Here is a 20,244-nt window from a genome sequence, read left to right as displayed (position 1 = left end):
AATTTTTACTCTGCCGTTCATATGCATTAATTTCGACTAATTAAGAACTAATAGCGATAGTATACAAAGTCATCTTAAGACGAGCATCATATCAGAAAAATATCTGCTTTCGAATTACGCAAATTCATTGAGAAGTTTTTCTACTAGGCGAGTTATTGACGAAATTTTAACTATTAATTTGTTTGATCTTAGAAGCAACTCAAAAAAGAATGTTCGTACCGAATGAAGACGTAACTATTATGAATCATTCAATAGATTTAATCCTTTCAGCACCTAGGTTTTGTACAGTAATATTTTTCTATATAATAGTTTAACGAATAATTTTCTTTTTATCTTTCTTATCAATGTATAATTATAAAATGTGTTCGGCTAAGACAATTTACTCAACTCTGTAAAATTTTTTAAAATCGTATTACAATTATGTGTGTATGTATGAAATGATTTTTTTTTCCTAGGAAGATAGATAAAAGATGTAAAATAGATGTATATATCTTTTATATAGAATCATAAGAATATTAATAACAACGTGAATAATAAAAATTGCAGAACATTTAACATTTTTAGCATTTACAGTATTTCACCAGAGTTCAAATTATTTTTCTTTAAAAAAGGGAATAATCAGAGTTGGGCTCTTGAGATATTAAAACAAATATTAAATAAAGACAACGAATAATTAAGAGCCTTAATACGCGATAATTGGTTCTTTTTATTTTTGTTTAAATAAGATATTAGAAATGACGTACTTGGCACAACGCGCTTGTGTTTAACACGGTATCGAAAGGATTAAGGCGAAATGCAACTTTATCTGCATGTCTTCTTACGGTACGAACACGACCCAGTGCCACAGAGAATCTCGCCCACGGGCAGATCGACGTGCGTTATAAAGGGAAGCACTTGGTTCGTTTCTGAGCAACGACCGATCGGCAGTCAACCTTAGAACCAAGGGTGAAATTCTCCGGCTTGACGGTCTCTTCGACGGAGATTTTGCCGAGTCGCTTCTTAACGCGGAACGGCGTCGACCGGGGCGATATAATCTCGTAGAGATCGCTAGTCCGCCCTTGAACATCTCCTTTGGGACTGTTGATCTTTTGATCGATGGGAATGGCGATATCTACCTCGGCGCAATGATTCTGACTAGGCTTTTTCGGTTGTTCTTTTTCCACTGGCTCGTCGACCAGATCTTTCTTATTCGTCTCCTCGGACGGAGAGTTGAAGACGCTCGAGGAGCAGCTCTTGGAGTCGCAAATAAACGTCATGTCGGGATAATCGTCGGTCTCCTCGGTTTCGGACGGCAAATCCCTCGTAGAGGCCAAAGAGATCGTTCTGACTTCCGGCTTCTGAGGCTTCTCTTCGTCGGCGTAGTCCAATGACAGACACTTCTTCTCAAACAGAGCTGGTCCGGATTTCTGATTTTCGGTTTTGCTCTCCTTGTTCTCTTTATTTTCCCGATTTGATGTAATTTTACCCTCTTCTGTAGTCTCCAGCGAATTAATCATCCTCGACGGACGTCGCACGCTGTTCTCCCGCTCTACAGAGAGACAAAATTCTTTGTCTGTTAGCAAAATACGCTTCGGCATCCGCACTGGTTTCTGATCGAGATCTAGATCCTTTTCCCAGGATGGGGTCTTTAACAGGCTTTTCACCTTGCGCAATTCCGTCAGCAGATCCATAGTCTCCTGCGACGGTTCATGAAAGATCCGCCTCTTCGGTCGTCTGATGGATGCGTTTGTGTCTGATTCCTGATCGGGATGATCGATTCCTTCCTGCTTTCTCAGAATGGACCTTACCGTACCTTCTTGACTCTGATCTCGCTTATTCATGGCAGTTTCGCTTACAATTGTGTCAGTCGATGCAACATTTTCCTTCTTAGGTGTGCTCTTTATGATTACGTCAAGGTCCCCTGGTAAAAGGTTCAGTCTTTCTTGTCGACTTATTGCTCCCGGAGCGGCTTGAGTGCGCCGTTTAAAAGCCGCGTAACTCTCCATAGGTATTTCCTGCATCTTAAATTTGTCTTGTAATTGTTTGAATGTCTCCCTTGTGTACTCTCGATGAGTCGCCAGCGAATCTTCTGACGAGATCTCCCGTGTTCTCCCGATGTTATCGGTCATAGTACGAGCGGCAGTGACGAATGAAAGAGCGTCTTTCGCCAGGAGATTGTCCGAGGAGATGCCTCGTCTTTCAAACTGATTGTACTTGATTGACCTACGCGTATTCTCGACCGTCCTGATGTCCTCAATGATCGATTTCCTTGTTTTCGTCGGGGAAAGAGTTCCTCTTTCCAGAGTGCTACTCCTCAACTCGATCTCACGATCAGGGGAGACGCTCGAAATAGGCCTCTTCGTGGGTGAGTTTGGCGTGCTGTCGTCGCTACGAATGATCTCGTGAGAACCCTGAAAGATTCTACGGCGAATCATAGTGGCTGATTCCTTCTTCATGCGTTGCGCTCTTCCACGTTGCGGCGAGTTGTTCCAGCTGTTAGTTTCACTCGGCGAATTCAAACACGTGGTAGAGGAGGATATTATCTCCTCGCTTGTGGTCACTCGGCACTTCAATAACTCGGCGGTCACGCTGGTCGGTCGCTTCTCCAATTCTAGCCGTGACTCCGTTCGCTCGTCGCTGTTATCCGTCGGCAACGAGCTCGGCCCTGAATCCAACACATCGTCTAAAGACGTATTGTGCAACGTGTTTCGTTCCTTCGATGGTACAGTGGACTCTAGATCTTCCGTCTCGAAAGAGTACATCTTCAGCAGGAACTCTTTACCCGATCGTCTTCTTTCGAAGGTTGTTGTCGCCGTTTGTGGAGTCTCTGCAATACTTAAAGATTTGTGTTGTACTTCTTCTAAACGGGAAGTAACAGGCGTTACCTCTGGTGTTTCGATTGCGTTTTCAGCATCTTCTTTGATGGCAATCTGCTCGATGTCGTGCCTGATGTTATTTTTTATTCCGTCGTGATTCTTCATCGCGTCGTTCATCCTCGTCCTAAATTCGTTTTTGCGTTCGTTACGCGGCGTGTCGAAGATGAATTTGTCTAAAGTTTTGGACGAGCCGATCTTGTCGAGGAACGGTCTCTCGATGGCTTTGCTGGGTCCGATCTTTTCCAGATAGGGCTTGCCAAGAATCCTCGGTGTCAGCTTTGCCAGGAATGGTCGGTCCTCAGTTTTCGAAATGCCTATCTTCCTTAGGAACGGCCTTTTCTTTTCCTTGTCTTTGGTGACCTCGAACGAGCGATCACTCAGCCGATCGTTGCTGTAATTCGACGAATTGTCACTGCTCTTAGAACGGGCCCGTTTGCTCCGCGTCGCATACGGTGTCAGCGGTGTTCTGGGCGTTCTCGGGGTGAGAGATGGACTGGGTTCCACGTTCGGGCAGGTCTCATCCAACAATGCCATCGCAGTCATTAGATCCATACAAGCCTTCCGCGGTATCGATACTATCGGCCTCGGGAATTCACTGTCGATGCTGCTATTCCTCGTCGAGTTCAGATCCGGTTTGCTATCCCTACCATCGGTATACGAGCACGAGGGATACGAGCTCCGATCGCCCATCGGTCCCGGTGAGGTATCGGTCGTCGGATAATCCTCCAGATACCAGGGTGTCACGCTGAGATCATCCGGCCTCGAGGCAGGACTCTGCGGCGTCCCTGTACCCTTGCTGACGGCGCCTTTACCGCCAATGATCTGCTGTGACTGTTGTTGTTGCTGCTCTTGCTGACTCTGCTCCGTGCCACTCGACGACGGTGCCGTTCCATCGCTAATCGATACTTCGTTCGAAGTGCGGCTGAGAAGCGGCCTGCGATAGCCGGAGCAAGTAGCAAAATGTGGCGGCGCCGGCCTCGCAGTCTCCACGATGATGCGACCTTGGGCACAAGGCACCACCGGTTCCCCGTCCGCCGGTGCCTCTTCCGGGGTCAACGGCAGCGCTGCTCCGCGACCGAATTCAATGAACCACAGCTCGTCCCTCAACTCGCATTCTCACTTCTTTTCATTCATGTCTTTATTTAAATAGTGCAATACATAGTGTAGAACCAAGTCATAACAGTACTTGTACTCCGTCTGGAAAAGAATGTTACACATGTTTCTCCATATGCTTGTGTCTTATATTTTTATATAAGACACAAAATCAAAGTATTTTTAATAAAAAAAAAACATGTTATAATATACAAACAATATTATAATTCGAGAAACGCGTAAGAAATTTAGAGAATACTGCATTGTAACGTTATAATTATATACCATGTTTTCCACAAGCTGGGGTCTGTGTCTGCGTACAGTTTTTACGGCTTGGAAAATGTCAACTTCTCCATGTTGAATGACCTGTTCTATACACGCGTTGGCCGCACAGTAGACGCCACAACGACTTCTTCCATCGGGCGAAACCACAGCTACTGGTCCGTAGTCTGTTCGTTGTCTCCATCTTTCAACCATATTCATGAGCTCTACTAAACTATTTGTGGACGTGGGCACTTTGTGACCCATTGGCCAACAAGTTAATTGAAACAGTTGCACGGTCTTCGGTGGTGCTTTCACCCCCGCCATCAATTCCGTCAACGAGACGATTTTCTTATTTATCCTAAAAACCTGAGAAATAATTCATACAGATAAAATAAGTAAAATATTATCATCGTACATTTTTTAATACATATGTAGATTTTTTTGTGAAGATTCAAATAAAACCTAAAAATTGAAAACTTTATTTTATGACGATTAGAGAATCAGTTCTCACCCAGGTCTTTATATTGGTGTAATGGTTGTGGCTGATGTGATCAATCGTAAACACGGGTCCATATTTCTTGGAGTGTCTTCCTTCAGGCCAAAAACTGGGAAAATTCGTGGATCCCTGAGGTGGCACGCAGAGAACTACTACCGCGGCACATTCATAGTCGTAAACTAAAGACCAGAATTCACCGCACGTGTGTCGAAGGGGCCATTCCGTTACGATATATTCTCTCGGTTTCGTGTAACCCTGCGTGGTATGACAGTGAATGAATGTTCTTTGGAAGAACGCAAAACTTGGCAACGATTGCGGGAATGTATCTCGGGAAATGCGATATATACTTCAATCCGCAAAGCTTTTTATATTTTCGATATTTATAAATTCGATACTTTTTTTTATCATCGTTTTTAATATAAACGTAAATTGAACTTTAAAAGAAATTTGTGTCAGTGCATTTATATAAATGCTAAAACAATTAATTTTAGTTTTAATTATCAGCGTGGTGCACTTTATACAAATTTCGTTAAAAGTTTATATCTAAATTAGAAATGCAGATTTCATAGCGATATAAGAGAAGGTAAAGATAAACCAGTTAAAGCGAAGTGATTTATTTTACTGACTTACATCCACAAAGACAGCGTTGATGTAGTCTGTGAAACTGTTGCCCTGAAAGCTGGTGAGGTACGGTCGAAAGTTGTCCGCTGTAACAAAGGAGAAGATTGATTTGTACAGCGTGGAAAAGCTATTTGTCGAAGTTGCCGGTCGTTCGAGTTGAAACTCACGTGGAACTACCAGGACGTCTCTATTCTTTTCCCTGTTGTCAGCCCTGTGTCCACCGGCGCAATCGCCAATCGTGAAACGCGGCGTCTGCTTGCAAATTTGCTGATACTCTCGTTGGTATTCGTTCATCTTAGTTATCGGATTCTTTATACTCTTCTGCTTCAGACGTTGGGATAATTCAGCTACGGGGAACCACGACGTACCGCATACGACGAATTCCTCGAGCGTGTCGTATACGAATTTGTACTGTTCCTATCATATTTGAATGAACACATGTATCGAAATATAAGATATTAAAGTTGCCAAATTATAGCATTAATAACACATTTTAAAAAGAATGTCAGAAAAAAGGACAATTTATTTGAGAATAAATTATGAAAATGATTCGTTGAAAATAGGAGCAAGTCTTTTTCAAGAAACAAGAACTTAAATATAGAAATTAGAATTCTTTATATAAATCAAAACTTTTAACTTAATTGACGCATAGCCTTTATATTATTACTTGAATATATGTTTATATTTAATTGTTATTCTACCAAATTTTCTATGAGCCCTCTCCTGCTCTGCCTTAACTTCTTCAAGTAGCCAAACACGTCGAACGCATCTTCCTCTTCAGCTAGCTCCATGTTGGCATCGATCGCTAGATATACTCCCGATCGTCCGCCACCATCGCTTTGTGTCACAAACAAACAAATTTATTATCTCATTAGCGCGAGAGTGGCTCGTTGCTCGCTTTTACATAAATAATCAACTTGTAACACAAGTGTCCTTACTTGCAGTGGACGACCATAGGGCCGGATTCGTTCTTTATGGTTGATCCCACCACGGCTCGAACACGCCGTCTAAATTCCAGTACCGCGTTTCCGAAGGGACACGTGTGTGAGTGCCATTCTGTGTAATGAAATTGCAACAACGTCCTTTCTTCCGTAATCTCCTGAAAACGTTTTCGCATACAGAGTTACAACAATCATCTTTCACGATAACAATCATTTTCGTCTCTCATTCGTTTCCTACACTTTGTATTTCATTGTCATTCTCTATTTTTCTCACCGAATCGTTCGGAACACGTACGTGAGATTAAATGCTTCAAGATTTATGATCGCGTTGCTGAAATGCAGAAAATCGCTGTCTAACAAATTAGCGACGCGCGGTCGCGGAGTGCAACTTGCGTTACTGGCAGATTATTTTCCGGGGGTGAGATTCTCCTACGGTATTGTTATTCCAACAATGCCGCGTTAAACTCGACAATTGCAGTCGCATCTTGCGCTGCCCGGCCCGTGTTGCACATCGGGGCGTTTTGTAACCTCTCAGCTTGCTTTGCTATTCCCGGAATGGGGTTATGAGGTTCTCTTCTTCTATATTAAATTTCACTCAGCTAGTAAATTTTGAAAGTAATTACTTTGTTGCGTCTACTGTTCAATAGAGAAGCATACTCGATAGTTTCATACGGTTCGTTAATTAACAATCTTACATCGAAGAGTGCTGATCGCAATACAAACGAGAGACTAAATTTATTAGTTTCACGTGTCGGTACTTGTTTCACGACGAGATTTGTTGAAATATGTAAGTTACTTTTTTTAGCAATGATACATTGTGAATAAAGGGTTTATAATTTTCCTATGATATTCTTGAGAATCGATCAATATGTTATTGGTATTTGTGTGATAAAAACTTACCAATATCTTAAGAAAATATAGATAGACATTAAATAGGAATTTTATAGAAGTTGAAAAAATAAGGCGTATTTAGAAATTTTTTTAAAGAAAACTTTTATTCAAACGTTTTTAATTTTTTACTCATAAAAGATATATTTTTATGAATTTTTGTATTAATATGTTGAATTTTTCGTACCACAAAACAAAACTAAAACTTTTAACTTAATCGACACATTGCCTTTATTATTATTTATTTATTTAATATCTTTTTAAAATATACAATCGGTGCAAAGAAGATAGACTATTATATTATACATACGAAAATAAAATCTTTCGTTAGAAAAGAATACACGTGGAAGAATAAACATCTCTTTCTTGGTCAATGTACAGTGAAAAAGAATATATTTCGAAAAGCAGACGGAGACATTAATGCGAAGGAACAGCTTTAAAACCTGAGAGGACTCTCTAGATAACGGAAAAAAGTTGAACGAGAAAAGGACTAGGTAAGTAACGATGCCAGTGGTGGAATCGGATCACAAAGCGTGCGACTCGGAAGAGCTTTAGAGAGTCCTTGCAATTGTCGTTCTCGTAGATAAAAGTGCAATTAAATTAGCCGCTCGCGTAATAGCTGCTCGAGCAAACTTATTCTCATTCATATCGCGGATTCGTATCACATTTCGCATTCGGGCAGGGTCTAAATGACGAAAGTGATGCGATCTATATACGGTTAATTTAGCTAACTTTCTCGCTAACTTTGCTCTCCATTTCTTGTTCCATTCATTTCTAGGCTGAGACAAGGTTTCGAGTTGGCATCGACTACGTTACCGGCCAATTTGAGCCAACTACTGTATTATCCAATTACACACAATCACTCGAGTTTCTCGTGATTGTTTCATAGAAATTTCCCCGTTAAAAAGAAGAAGAATTGGTCCATTCAAGGATCATCCGGATAATTCTCGTTGATGTGACGCCCGTCGCAAACTCTTCTGATTTATTCCAATCTTAATATATATACGAATATTCGAACAATGTCGCGGTGGATTTACGTCATTCTGTTACCAGTGATAAATGACATCGCAAATTTTTCAACTTATACAAATTCAACTTATACGAATCGAGTTACTGAATTGTCAATTGATCAACGCGAATATTTGCGCTTTCTCACAAATATTGAATTTAATTGTTCTACACGCGTTATTCATTTGCTACGCACGTCGAGAAGGTTATTAATCTGAGATACAGGCGATATTTTTCTTTTAAAGAATAATATTTGCTCTACTGTTTTTTACGTGTCACATTTAAATTTATATTGCGAGAAAGATACAAAGTTTCTATGTAAATAGCAATTACACTTACGTTGTTATCGTTCTTTTTGTACAGCCTTATCGTCCTTATATGAAAATTAGCGAGTTCCTCTTCTTTTAATACAGAAACGCCGATACCTCCATATTCCTCGTCTTTTTCTTTATTCGCCGGCCAGTACTGTACACACATCACCTGTAAGACAAAGTTGTGGCTGAAAAGCTGTAGGATGTAAAGAATTCATAAAACAGACTCTAAGCTCTCTTAAAGCTGACTCGCAGTCAACGTCATCGTGCACGATAAAGACTGCTTTTTGCGGCGTGGCAACTTTAATGGACACTATTTCCGAGCACTGTGTTATGTTTCTCTTTTTTACGAAAGTTTCGCTGTAAATGGCTTTTTACCCTGATAAAGTCAAAGGTTTTCGTGAGCATAACGATGCAGGAAGCTTGCTCTTGCCAGACCATTCGCCAGAATTCGGTCACCGTGTTCTCCATAGGTCCCTGAGTGACGATATAAGCGTTTGGTTTCAATATACTCTGAAATGTAATATTTGACGCTGTAATTTGATACTCTACGCATGATTAATATTCATTCAAGTCCGCGTGGATGTAATAATCAGCTTGCATAATCTTTTATGCAAGAATGTGTATTCAAATTCGCTGACATGACGAATTCCCGTCTTTTCCGCCAAATAAAAGACATTTAATTGATTTATTGGATCGATTTATGAGATCAGTGATCTCGAAACGCGTTTAATTTGACCTTTGCTTATTGATATAGATACTTATTACTGAATATCACGACATACTCACATCTACGTAGGATGCATTAACGTAATCGGAATCAGGCTCGCCTTCTATCGTCTCCAACACTACCCTATTATAGTCGTCTACGAAAAGAAGCGAAGGGAAACATTTTAGTTCTTAGGTGGTAAAAGCTCTTATTCTAGAACGGAAATAAATCCTCGTTAAAGGAACAGGGCACCGGCAATTGCAACCATCTTGTAACCGTGGTTTATTTCCTCTATTGCAAGAAAGTTAATTAACGAAAATCCGGAAACCGTCAACTAACTCGCGAAACAGTTATTAATACAATAGATTTATTTCTGTCGATATTATAAATTTTTTTCATTTTTTAATGCGAGCTCCTCATAATAATTAATGCGACAGAGACTATTTCTATCGATGTATTAGAATCTTTTATTTATTCAGTATAAAAACTCCACTATTATAATTAAAAATGTCGAATCTGCAAAGCATACTTGCAATTATATCCGCTTGTTCGCAAATCATTATAAGAGGAAGTGCTTGTTACGCAGAATTTCAAATCGGTGTTTTATGTCATTACGCGTGCAATCAATGTGATTCTCTTCCAGACATGGAAATGATAACACGGTGACTGAATAAGAGGCTTGGATTAGCCTACGTAAAAACAGAAAGTGCTATCTACGACTAATACCTACATGGAATACACTTTTGATTTTGATTTTTTTCCTTGTTTGCGGGTTTTATGGCGTGTCTGCACGAATGCGTTTCCACCTTCGTTGCTGTCTGCAATAAACATAGAAAACGAAATATAAACGAATGAAACCTCAATGTAAAAGCTTTACTATGTACAATTATCAGGAAATTTTGCGATATAATTATTTATTAAGCAGAGAAATGGTGTAATTGATTATTTTACATCAACTATGAAATTATTCAAAAAGCGATACTTGTGATAACGACTATTAATAGTACTGGAAGCTTTAATTCACGGCTTTAATCCACATAACAACGTTATTAGGCTAGCTTTTGCAATTTTTATTCTTATAGTTATTTCGTTTAGAAAGTGGATTATTATATCGTGTGTCAATAACAGAAGTTATTATTGCCTTTGACATTGATGTTAAATTGAATGCAACGTATAAAGTTTAAAGGATCGATTTAAGAAGAAATTGTTGTTATATGTAACAAACGAATAAAATATTGGAGAAGATATTTCTTTTGCCCTTTAAAGACCTGTTCCTGGAATAAAGCTGACAGCTAATTATACAAGATAAAAGTCTGACTATAAATATGCTTGACGTGAAGAAAACTTATTACTTTTTAAAAGTTTCAAAATAAATGTATTGAGAAGAAAATTTTTAGTCGATAGCGCAAAACTTATATCACGTTGCGGTTGATGCGTGCAAATAAATTCAATTTTTGCATAGAAGCGCGTATTTTTTTCGTGAGTTAAAATTTTTTTATATTATCGAAGGCTATATGTGTGCAATCATTCGCGTCAATTTAATTGGAATCAGTGAACATTGCGGATCGTATTTTTGGCGCAGTTAACAGCTGCGATATTCGAACGATATATATTTTGTGCCATACAGTGTACGTGAAAATCTCCGCGTAGTTTGTTTTGGCAGTAGTTATTGCCCAAGCTCTGAGATTCGACAAATCAGAAAACTTATGCGACAACTGCATCCTAAACACGTGTCGTATTATTTAGCTAAAATCACCGAAATCATTCGTGCAGTTCTTTTTAAGACATCGTCAACGACACGTATACTACAACGATATATCGCAACGCAATCGATTCCACTCGTCGTAAAGTGTATTGGATTTTGGCACAATGGTTAAAAGGGAACATTTCTGTTCTTACCGCTGCCATTAACAACACTTTTGCTACTTTGAAAATTTAATTAATTCATGCATAATTGTGCAATTCTCGCAAACCGGAAGTCTTTCGCATTCCCTGCGCGCTTCATGAATACGTATGACGCTTTATCCGCCAGTATTTGTCGAACATCAGGAACTTTCATTTCCGATAATGCCGGGTGAGTTTAATTTAAAAATCACGCCGAGATGATTTTCGCGTCGCCGCACCGTGCCAGTTGGATTAAAATTCAGCAGCGACCATCCCCTGCCGTCCGTCCTATCTATTCAACCCCCTTACTTTCCTTCTCTCGTCGTTATTCGCAGATAGTTCACCGGATTTTTCCTATCAGAGGAAAAATGCTGGATTGGTTGTGGGGAAAAAAACGTGGAAAAGAACGCGTGTGACGAAAATTTCTCGACACGATGAGAGGCTGATGACAGAGCGTCCAAAGTGGCCTCCGTATAAAAAGGATCGTTTGCCACATAACCCGCGATTATACAATCGTTAGAAGTCTGTGCTGCGAGGACATAGGATATCCCGGGATAATCTGCTGGCGTATAAACTGCACTCGAAGGCGGTGTTGTCATGCATGCAGTACGCGAACAGGGTTAAGAGCTTTCTCGTGTCGATGGCGAATGCCCGGAAAAAAGCTGTCCGCATTTGCCGCGTTTAGGAAGGCATTTACCGCGCATCACGCAAATTCTTCGCAAAGGATATGCTTAAGCTATCAGATGATGTAAATGTAAACTTTTGATACATCGATTCCCTTATGTAATATTACGCATGACAAATTGGATCTATTGTGAAAATGTCCACGTGAATTTAAAGTTCTTTAAAATTCTGTCTCCTTAAGTCGCAAAAATATAAAGGATGGTGCCTCGCTAAGGCCATCCATCAACAATTGGAATTTCTCAAGAGTAAAACTGCATACATAGAGGAGAAATATTTTCTTCGCGATACAAAGGAAGTAGATCGATTTTGCGCTTCGAGAGACGGACGTGAAAGCAACTTGGTGAAATATGTAAATATTGCCTGAGATCTCTTATCTCCTGAAACAGCAGTGCAGGGTGGAACAGCAGTGCAGGGTGAGATATGAAGGGAAGAAAAGAGATCGAACGAGTGGATGTCATTCTCTAAGGTGTTGCAGTTAAGAATTCACTTGTCTCATCATTCGCATGGAATTCCTATTTCGCGTGCATTGTGTGCTATTTGCATAATAATAGCATGATGAGTTGATCTGAGAATTAAGTTATAGAAAGAGTACTAACAATAAATACTTATAATTTAATTTAAATTAAATTTTAATGGTAGTGCAGCCAAAAGATACGTGTTTTAAGTCCGAAATTTTTAGCAATAAAACCCGCTTGTTTTATACATTAAAATTAATAACTTTGATGAATACAAAGAAGATTATAATAAATAATATGTATAATAAATAAAATTAAAATATAAAATTAAAGTATAAAATAAAAAAAATATTTTACATATAAATTAAATTTTTTTAATTAAAAAAATTACTATTTAATTTAAAACTAAAATTTTGACGTTTACGCTTTTATAAAAAAGAGATCAAATGTTCCAGAATTAACATTATCTTCATATGAAACGCAAATTGATAATATACTCTCGAGATTATAGTTTTCGTTTTATAATCTTCTTGGATCTGAATGTATTATACTAATGCAAATTGTCAAGGTAAAACCTATATCACATGTATCGTGGAATTTCCGAAACAACTGTCTAATGAGAAACCGATATTATGCTGAGTTTCAATTTCTCGACCTACTCCTTCTCAGGAGGAGTTTCGCTTTGTCTCTTGGCTGTCTGCCTATCGCCGAGCACTCTGTAATATCCACAAGTATGCCTATACGTGCCACATGAATGTATATAGCATCGGTTGCATCACGTATTTCCGATACATGTATCTATCAAGCAAATAAACTTATTCCGGTATTTGACGACGCGGTGTTTGCCTTCAATATCTGTGAGATATTGGAAAATAATTGCGTAATAAACAGCTGTTACGAAATAATAACACGTCTATAGCAATACGGCCAGGAAACAATAACGTTTAACCACAATCGCGTAGGCATGTTTCCTTTAAATTATCTGTGAGACTGAAAAGCGAACAGTTTCAAGATTATAAGATGTAATGAAGTATGGTTAATTGTTATAGCCAATAATCGATAACGCGTGTATCGAAGTACGTGACGAGAAAAAGGTCGTAAGAGTTGTCGAAGCGAAAAAGCGAGTCCGACGGGACTGAGAGGTGACCGAAGTTAGATGAGTTGACGGGAAATAGGATTTACTGGACCTCTCACCTGAAACTCCACTCGGTATAGAACCGGGAATTTTCGGCGCAGCTCGCACAGCTTCGGAAATTGCGAAAGCTCGGTTGGAGCAGTCGGCAATGTGGTGCTCAATTTGCTGCTTCCCAATTCTTCCGTAGCTGTAGACAGAAAGATGAGAGGATCTTAATGTGGCTAATAGCGACGATGGTACTAGACTAATGAACTATAAAGCTAATTGATAATGGCAACATCATCTTACCGCGCATACTCAGAGTCTGGTAACTAGACTTTGTATAGCATCGTTATTTACAACGGATATAAATTACCGCGCATACTCAGAGTCTGGTAACTAGACTTTGTATAGCATCGTTATTTACAACGGATATAATTACATACAAATTACATACAAATCGTATTATATAAGGAAAATGTCACGGATGAGTTAAACATTTTTTTTTTCGAGCAACTTCGGATTAAGTAGTTGTTCGCGCTTGCTGAGATTTCTCGCTCGGGGGCACAGATCTCTCTCGAGGGTAGAAAGACGAATGGAAAATGCGGTAAGCCAAGATGTGAGAGACAGGCAAGGGTGAGACAAACCGCTACTTCGCTTGAGGAAAATTTGCAGCTGCTTGTCACTCTCAGCACTTCCTTCACGTACATACGTATGCCCTCTTGAGACACGTACACGTACATGCAATCATGTTAAATGGCCATAAACATGTGCGCGCGTAAGTACAGCTGTATGTCGTCGAAAATCATTAATCCGCTGAGAAGTACGAAATCTGCGCTGCCTAGTTGAATACAACAGACATTAAAACGTAACGGCGTTTCCGACGGTTTCATAAAAGTTGAAAGTATCCTTCTAATATTATCCTAATTACCCCTCGTCGTTTCAGTAATATAAAGGCGAGTGCGTGATTAACTTCAGTATGCTTGTATTCTAGGAAGATTATGAGTTGAATTCTCCCGCATTGAATCTTTTAGTGTCTTTAGAATTATTTATTAACAACATAGAGGAACATAAAGAATTAAGTATAATCATACGGAATACTTAATCACGGGCGAAAATAGAGAGAATAATTTTATGCCATTGAAAATATGCCTTTGATATTAATGCATTTAAGGGGTGGTACAGTTGCTGATATAATCGCATTTTACACTTAGCCGTTCTAGATTTACAATTTGTGGAAAGTTTGCTATTGACATTTAAATGTAAAAGCGATCGACCTGCGTTTCGCAATACCGCGGTGTCTGGTAATATTCATACGTTCCACGAATTTCAATCGCGCGTAATGCCACGCTTGATATGCGAATTTGGAGTGGAAATAAAATTGATTAAAAATATGATAGAAGTCACTCTCCCGATGATCTCGATAGCATATGCAACAGAATGTCGTACTTAAAATCTATATGCAAAATTCTATAGGTTACTTATGCACGCGTTTCGACGTATCCACATGCATGATGGAAATTTTAATCGAAATATCATATTTATACAGTGAGAGGTCAAAATATGTAACATAGCCTTACTATTTTAACGATACTGTTTGTTCGAAAAATTGTTTAATTCTGGAATTATTGAAAATAAATGTATATTAACATATTTAAATGACATATAGGATAAATATATTTAAATATAGTAGAAAAAAATTTCTACTATTTAAATATGTTAATATACATATAAAAAAAGATAAAAGAGGAAGATAAATTGATTAATTTAGTCATTGAGATATTGCAACAAAATTAGAAAAAATTTTATAAAATGCACTGTTATAAATTTGAGCAATTTTTTTAAAAAAATATAATAAATATTATCAGTTATTTTGATTACTTTGGTACCAAATAATGGTGTTAATATTTTATATGTTCTATATGTTCTTGCGTTTAATAAGAGCAAATCTTAAAATATAATCACCGCAATGTAGAGGCTTTTGATTATCTGACACGCTCACAGAAATGCAAAGTTGACTATACGAATACAACAGTCTCATTATCCTTTGTCTCTTTCGGATACAAGAAATTACGGTTACCTGCGACAATATACAGCTGCTTCCGTTCGACGTCAGCTTTGTATTTTACTGATACATATAATAATATAACCATGTTTTTGACGATATATGACAATAATTTTTTAATTAATGAAATAAAATATAGACAATTAGAATAAATTAGAATTTGGTTCCAAGCAAATTAAATTAAATATGTAAAATTAATGAGAAAGTATCAATAATTTTGATAAAACAATAAATATAACTTGAGAAGGAATTAAGATTATTTCCGTTTTTTTCTTTATTATTTGTCGAATATACGTAAAAAGTTGAATTTTTTGGTGAATCATTCTTCAAAACGGATGCTGTAACGTAATAAATTTAATCCGGGAGTAGTTATCTGATTCTTTTACGATTTATCCCTTAAAATTTTTTTACAACTCATTTAAAATCACTCTATTATTATAACATATATTATATACCATTTATTTTATTGTTTTCCGATTTATTAGTATTTGAGAACATTATGAATACACATTTAATTTTCTGAAAAAAGTAATTATAGAAACTAAACAAATATTAAACGGAATGAACACGTTGTAATTAATTATGATAACATTTCTAAAAAAAAATTAAGTAATAAATATTGTAATTAAGATAATTTTTTTTTATTATTGATGCAATTGCATATTTAAAGATTTGTAGAGAATAATTATTAAAAAAAGAAATTATGTTAGACAATATCTATACAAAACAGTTTTAGAATTTATATTTTTTCATGGCTAGAATATAAAAACTAGAATATTAAACACCTAAACTATTTTCGGGTTAAAAGATGCACGAGTATCAATTTTCTATTTGTTGTTTTTCGACAAAATGATACATCACGTTCCAGAAAATCCGTGTAAATGTCACACGTTCTATTAGATTTCTGCATGCCGAACCGTAAAGAGGTACGTGTTTGCGTTGGTGGTTGTTTATCGGTTCGCATTTATCGGCTCGGTACATCTATTATTAGAGCCACAATATACACATCTACAATGTATCAAATCAAGTTTGCTGCATCGTGATCTTGATTGCAACATATCGAATACGTCATTATGCTGAAGGACTATGCGAGATACAATATCGCTTATACATGAAAATATATAAAAATTAAAAATAAAACATATAGAATAACTCTTAAAGATTAAAAGAATGAAGACGATTTAAAAGACGATTTTATATAATATCTTCTGGAGATAACCTTTATAGTCTATAAGCAATATTGATTTTTCTGCTCACTTTTTGTTTTTGATGTGTAAATACTGTAACGACAAGCATAATATTAATTTCTAATTAAAAAATGAAAATATTATATAAATTATTCAATTGTAACGACAAGCATAATATTAATTTCTAATTAAAAAATGAAAATATTATATAAAATATTCAATCTTTTATTTTAATGATAATTTTAATAAATAGAATTAATAAATATATGTAAAATATATGTAATATATATGTTCTATCTTTTGTTTCATGATTCAAGTTCTGTGAATGAATGTGAGCATAATAAAGGAATCTGAGAGAAGAAGAGTAAACCGGGAAGACATCAGACGATAGCGGAGCAATCATAAAGTATTTAATACTTATACATTTTTTGTTAAAAAATTAAATACCTGTTTTTCTATTTATTTTTATTGCTTAGCTAATAATTAATAAATTAAAACTATAGAGAAAAAGGCATACATAAAATTTTGTAATTTTGTGTTTAAAGAACACATTTTTTCGGATTCTATAAAGTTTTTTCATTAAATGTTTATTTGAAGAGATAAAAGATATAACGCATGTAACAATAACATTTTTTAAATTTAATTACTTTTGACACTTCACACAATAATGGCTGGATATATTTGTATTTTACAATTGTTATTCAACGTAGTTTGCAACGTAGTCTACAACTCCGCTGTTGCGCATCAAATTGGTGAGTGATAAATTAGTTTTTATAATAAATTGAAATCTTTTTGTAACGGGTCCATGAAAATTATATTGAATATGCATCTAAAGAGTTTGTTGAAAATTCAGAGAATATACAATCATACAAATGTGTGAACATAGATTCGTTACCTTTAATAAGTTAAAAATTGCTTTAATTAGTTTTAATTGATTAAAATTTCACTTTTTTAAAAATCAAAATCGAACCGTTCACAGTTTTAAATATAAAAATAAAACTTTATTCAACTTTGTTCTGCCTTTTAATACGTTTTAAATTTTCGGCCAGTACTAACAATTTTTTAATGGATTTATCATTGATTTATCAGGAAACATCCTTGATGTTAGTCATAATTACGCAACGCAATTTCTAATTAATATTTACTAGATTACACTCTTTGAATTGGGTTGAAATGATGTGAAAATTCTCTTGAATGAATATAAATTTGTGTCGAGAGAACTAATCACGCATGTCATACAGAGATTTACAGAGGGAGTTACTTAATTAGTATTCTAACATTGTGCATCTTTTACAACGCGAATGTAAACAAGTGATAATTAATTGGCTTTTCTCTTTTCTTGCCAAGTTCTAGACACAGTTAAAACTATGCAAATATACAATATTTTTTCACATATTCGTAAGACGTAATTGCAAGTAAACATTCAATGTAACGCTACGATTTATAAATTTTTTATCTCGGATGAATGCGAATCGACTATCCTGCTGAATTAACTTGTGTAGGATTGGTGACGCATATATACTACTGAGCATTGTATTTTTAGTCGTGCAACATTCTCGGATCGGAGAACGCTGGACGATTCTTCGATCGCTTTGAAAAGTTGCAGTTCTTCGTGACAGACGCAATGAATTCCGGCCAAGCGATTCGATTGCTTTCAAAAGGGTTTCGCGGTGATTACACAGAACGATTCGCTGAAGGATAACTTGACCCCTTTCACCGTCAACATTTGTCGTAGAGAACTTTCTCAACCGATCTCTTGATCGACGTGCGTGTATATGTTTGTCCAAGCAAATATTACATACCTCTATATTTTTATTACGGAATTTAATCGTACGTGTTCGCACTATTTGCGAATCATTAATTTTGCGGAAAATCTATACCGACGTCGCTATCATCGCGTGCCTACATTTTTCATTCATTCCTTGACCTTAAATTTCTTGCATCCTAGCTTGCCCTTTATCGACGCGAACAGATGGAAGTAAATAGGCAATGTATCAGACAAATAGGAATCGCAGAGAATGTCGCGCGATAGCTTACGTGGTAAATGCGCTGTTAAATTAGGCACATCAAAAGTGAAATTTTATGAATTCGAATATTGATATGACATTTAGATAGAATGTAATTGACTCTGAGAAATTTGTTCGCGATCCTGCACCCAGTTTTAGTAAAAGATTTATTTTTCCTCTTATATAAACATTTTATGAAAGCAAAACTTGATGCATTTATGTTTTTTGCATTATTTCCTCCAAAAAAACTTTATTTTTAGCATACCTTTTCTTAATTTAAAAAAATTTAATTTAATATTTAATTTAGAGTATTCTTATAAACAAACAAAATTGAAATTCTTAATGATTCATTTAAAATTGAACGAAGAAACAAATTTCATTTACTTATTTATAACACCAAAGCTGAATTCGCGAAAACTCCTTTAATTAAATCTTTGCTTTATTCAAATAAATCTTTTTTATTTTATTTGCTGATTTCAATTTAACATTTTGATCAAAATTCCGTTTCAGAACAAAATGTTTCTTTTGTTTGAAGGCAGAGCGGATATTTTTCGCTTACAATTGAAATGTTCCATCCGTGCAGCATCAAACATCAACATTCAATACTTTATTGTAAATTCTAACTAAACCAATGTAATTTTTAACTGGGTAAACTCACCAAGCTAGAGGCGGTTAATTAACAAGAACCGGATCTGCACCCGTTATTCAGTACGCGCCCAGCGGCGATTGTTATTGTCTTTTGTTGATCGATCGGGAATTTGAAGCCATCCAGGGAATTACAATGGCGATTCATTACGACCTCGCCGGCAATTAGGCACGAATTCGTTACTTTGCCGCACGTTACATCGCTATTGAATCATCCGCCGATCTGGTTTATGTATTTTGTATCTTGTATCAACATTAGGGAATATCGTATATCATAAAAAGCATAACCACTACTGATGTCACAAGCAGAATCATGTTAATTTCACGACTACATGGCTCTATGTCGCATATTAATTCACGAGGGAGATAGTGCTTCCTGATAATTACTGATATTTTATAACAAAAGTTTCATATTAATTTTGTAATATTTAATTAAGAACAGTGCATTAATGTAAAAGGTGATATGTAATAAATATTGTATATATAACAATAAATATATACAATAATAAATATTATATATAAAATATATTATTTATATATGTATTTTATATACAGATTAGAAATACTTTAAATATTGAAATAAAAAGAAATTTTTTCAGATTTTTAATTTTTTGACAATTTAAATAACGTTTCATAATTTTGTAATAATTTTCATATATAAAAATAATCACGGAAAGAACAATTTTGCTGAAATATTATATAATATATCTACAAATTTAGCTATCTGAAAATAATTTTGTTGAATTATTAAAATATTTATATATGTAAGAAACTTAAGAAAAATAAGCAATACTGCAAAAAATTTTCATATTTTAGCAAATAGCTTAAGGCGATGCTAAAGCCTCCTGTTTTACCACATTTCCATTCGGTGAAAAATCTCTGTATTGGATGTACGGATTGCAAAAGTATTATTGCTTAAATTAAAGTATACGCACAAACAGGACCTCAGCTGCACTGGATTTCCTGAGAAAATCGAAAAAAAGTTTAAGATTCGTTAAAAATTCACTTACTTTTGGCTC

At 36.2% G+C, this 20,244-nt stretch overlaps 2 protein-coding genes across 2 annotated transcripts in view; both read right to left on the bottom strand.

Annotated features, from left to right (window-relative positions):
- Window positions 1–587: 587 nt before the first annotated feature.
- LOC108764931 (uncharacterized) lies at window positions 588–3,969 on the bottom strand. Its single transcript, XM_018513337.1, has 2 exons — window positions 3,946–3,969; window positions 588–3,896 (listed from the first exon to the last, which is right to left on the bottom strand). Exons 1-2 carry the CDS (start codon window positions 3,967–3,969, stop codon window positions 879–881), a joined length of 3,042 nt encoding a protein of 1,013 aa, XP_018368839.1. The 3' UTR covers window positions 588–878.
- Window positions 3,962–20,244, bottom strand: part of Ptp36E (protein tyrosine phosphatase 36E) — a 64,289-nt gene continuing 48,006 nt past the window's right edge. The window contains exons 3-14 of the mRNA XM_018513358.1: window positions 13,403–13,530; window positions 9,916–10,003; window positions 9,266–9,342; window positions 8,855–8,989; window positions 8,505–8,645; window positions 6,267–6,427; window positions 6,030–6,165; window positions 5,496–5,745; window positions 5,338–5,414; window positions 4,723–4,962; window positions 4,233–4,577; window positions 3,962–4,052 (exon numbers count right to left, since the gene is read on the bottom strand). Coding sequence (XP_018368860.1) covers window positions 3,972–4,052; window positions 4,233–4,577; window positions 4,723–4,962; window positions 5,338–5,414; window positions 5,496–5,745; window positions 6,030–6,165; window positions 6,267–6,427; window positions 8,505–8,645; window positions 8,855–8,989; window positions 9,266–9,342; window positions 9,916–10,003; window positions 13,403–13,530 — 1,859 coding nt within the window. The 3' untranslated portion in view covers window positions 3,962–3,971. The remainder of the gene's footprint in view (window positions 4,053–4,232; window positions 4,578–4,722; window positions 4,963–5,337; window positions 5,415–5,495; window positions 5,746–6,029; window positions 6,166–6,266; window positions 6,428–8,504; window positions 8,646–8,854; window positions 8,990–9,265; window positions 9,343–9,915; window positions 10,004–13,402; window positions 13,531–20,244) is intronic.

The sequence above is a fragment of the Trachymyrmex cornetzi genome, unplaced genomic scaffold (genome assembly GCF_001594075.2).
Source record: "Trachymyrmex cornetzi isolate Tcor2-1 unplaced genomic scaffold, Tcor1.1 scaffold468, whole genome shotgun sequence".
Classification (NCBI taxonomy): Eukaryota; Metazoa; Arthropoda; class Insecta; order Hymenoptera; family Formicidae; genus Trachymyrmex; species Trachymyrmex cornetzi.
This window is presented reverse-complemented; position numbering and strand designations above follow the sequence as displayed.

Bases quoted from the DNA above. Each gene is read 5' to 3' on its own strand.
- LOC108764931 (XM_018513337.1), bottom strand. From the start codon at position 3,969: ATGCGAGTTGAGGGACGAGCTGTG. The intron at 3,897-3,945 runs GTTCATTGAATT...ACCCCGGAAGAG, and splicing joins GAGTTGAGGGACGAGCTGTG to GCACCGGCGGACGGGGAACC.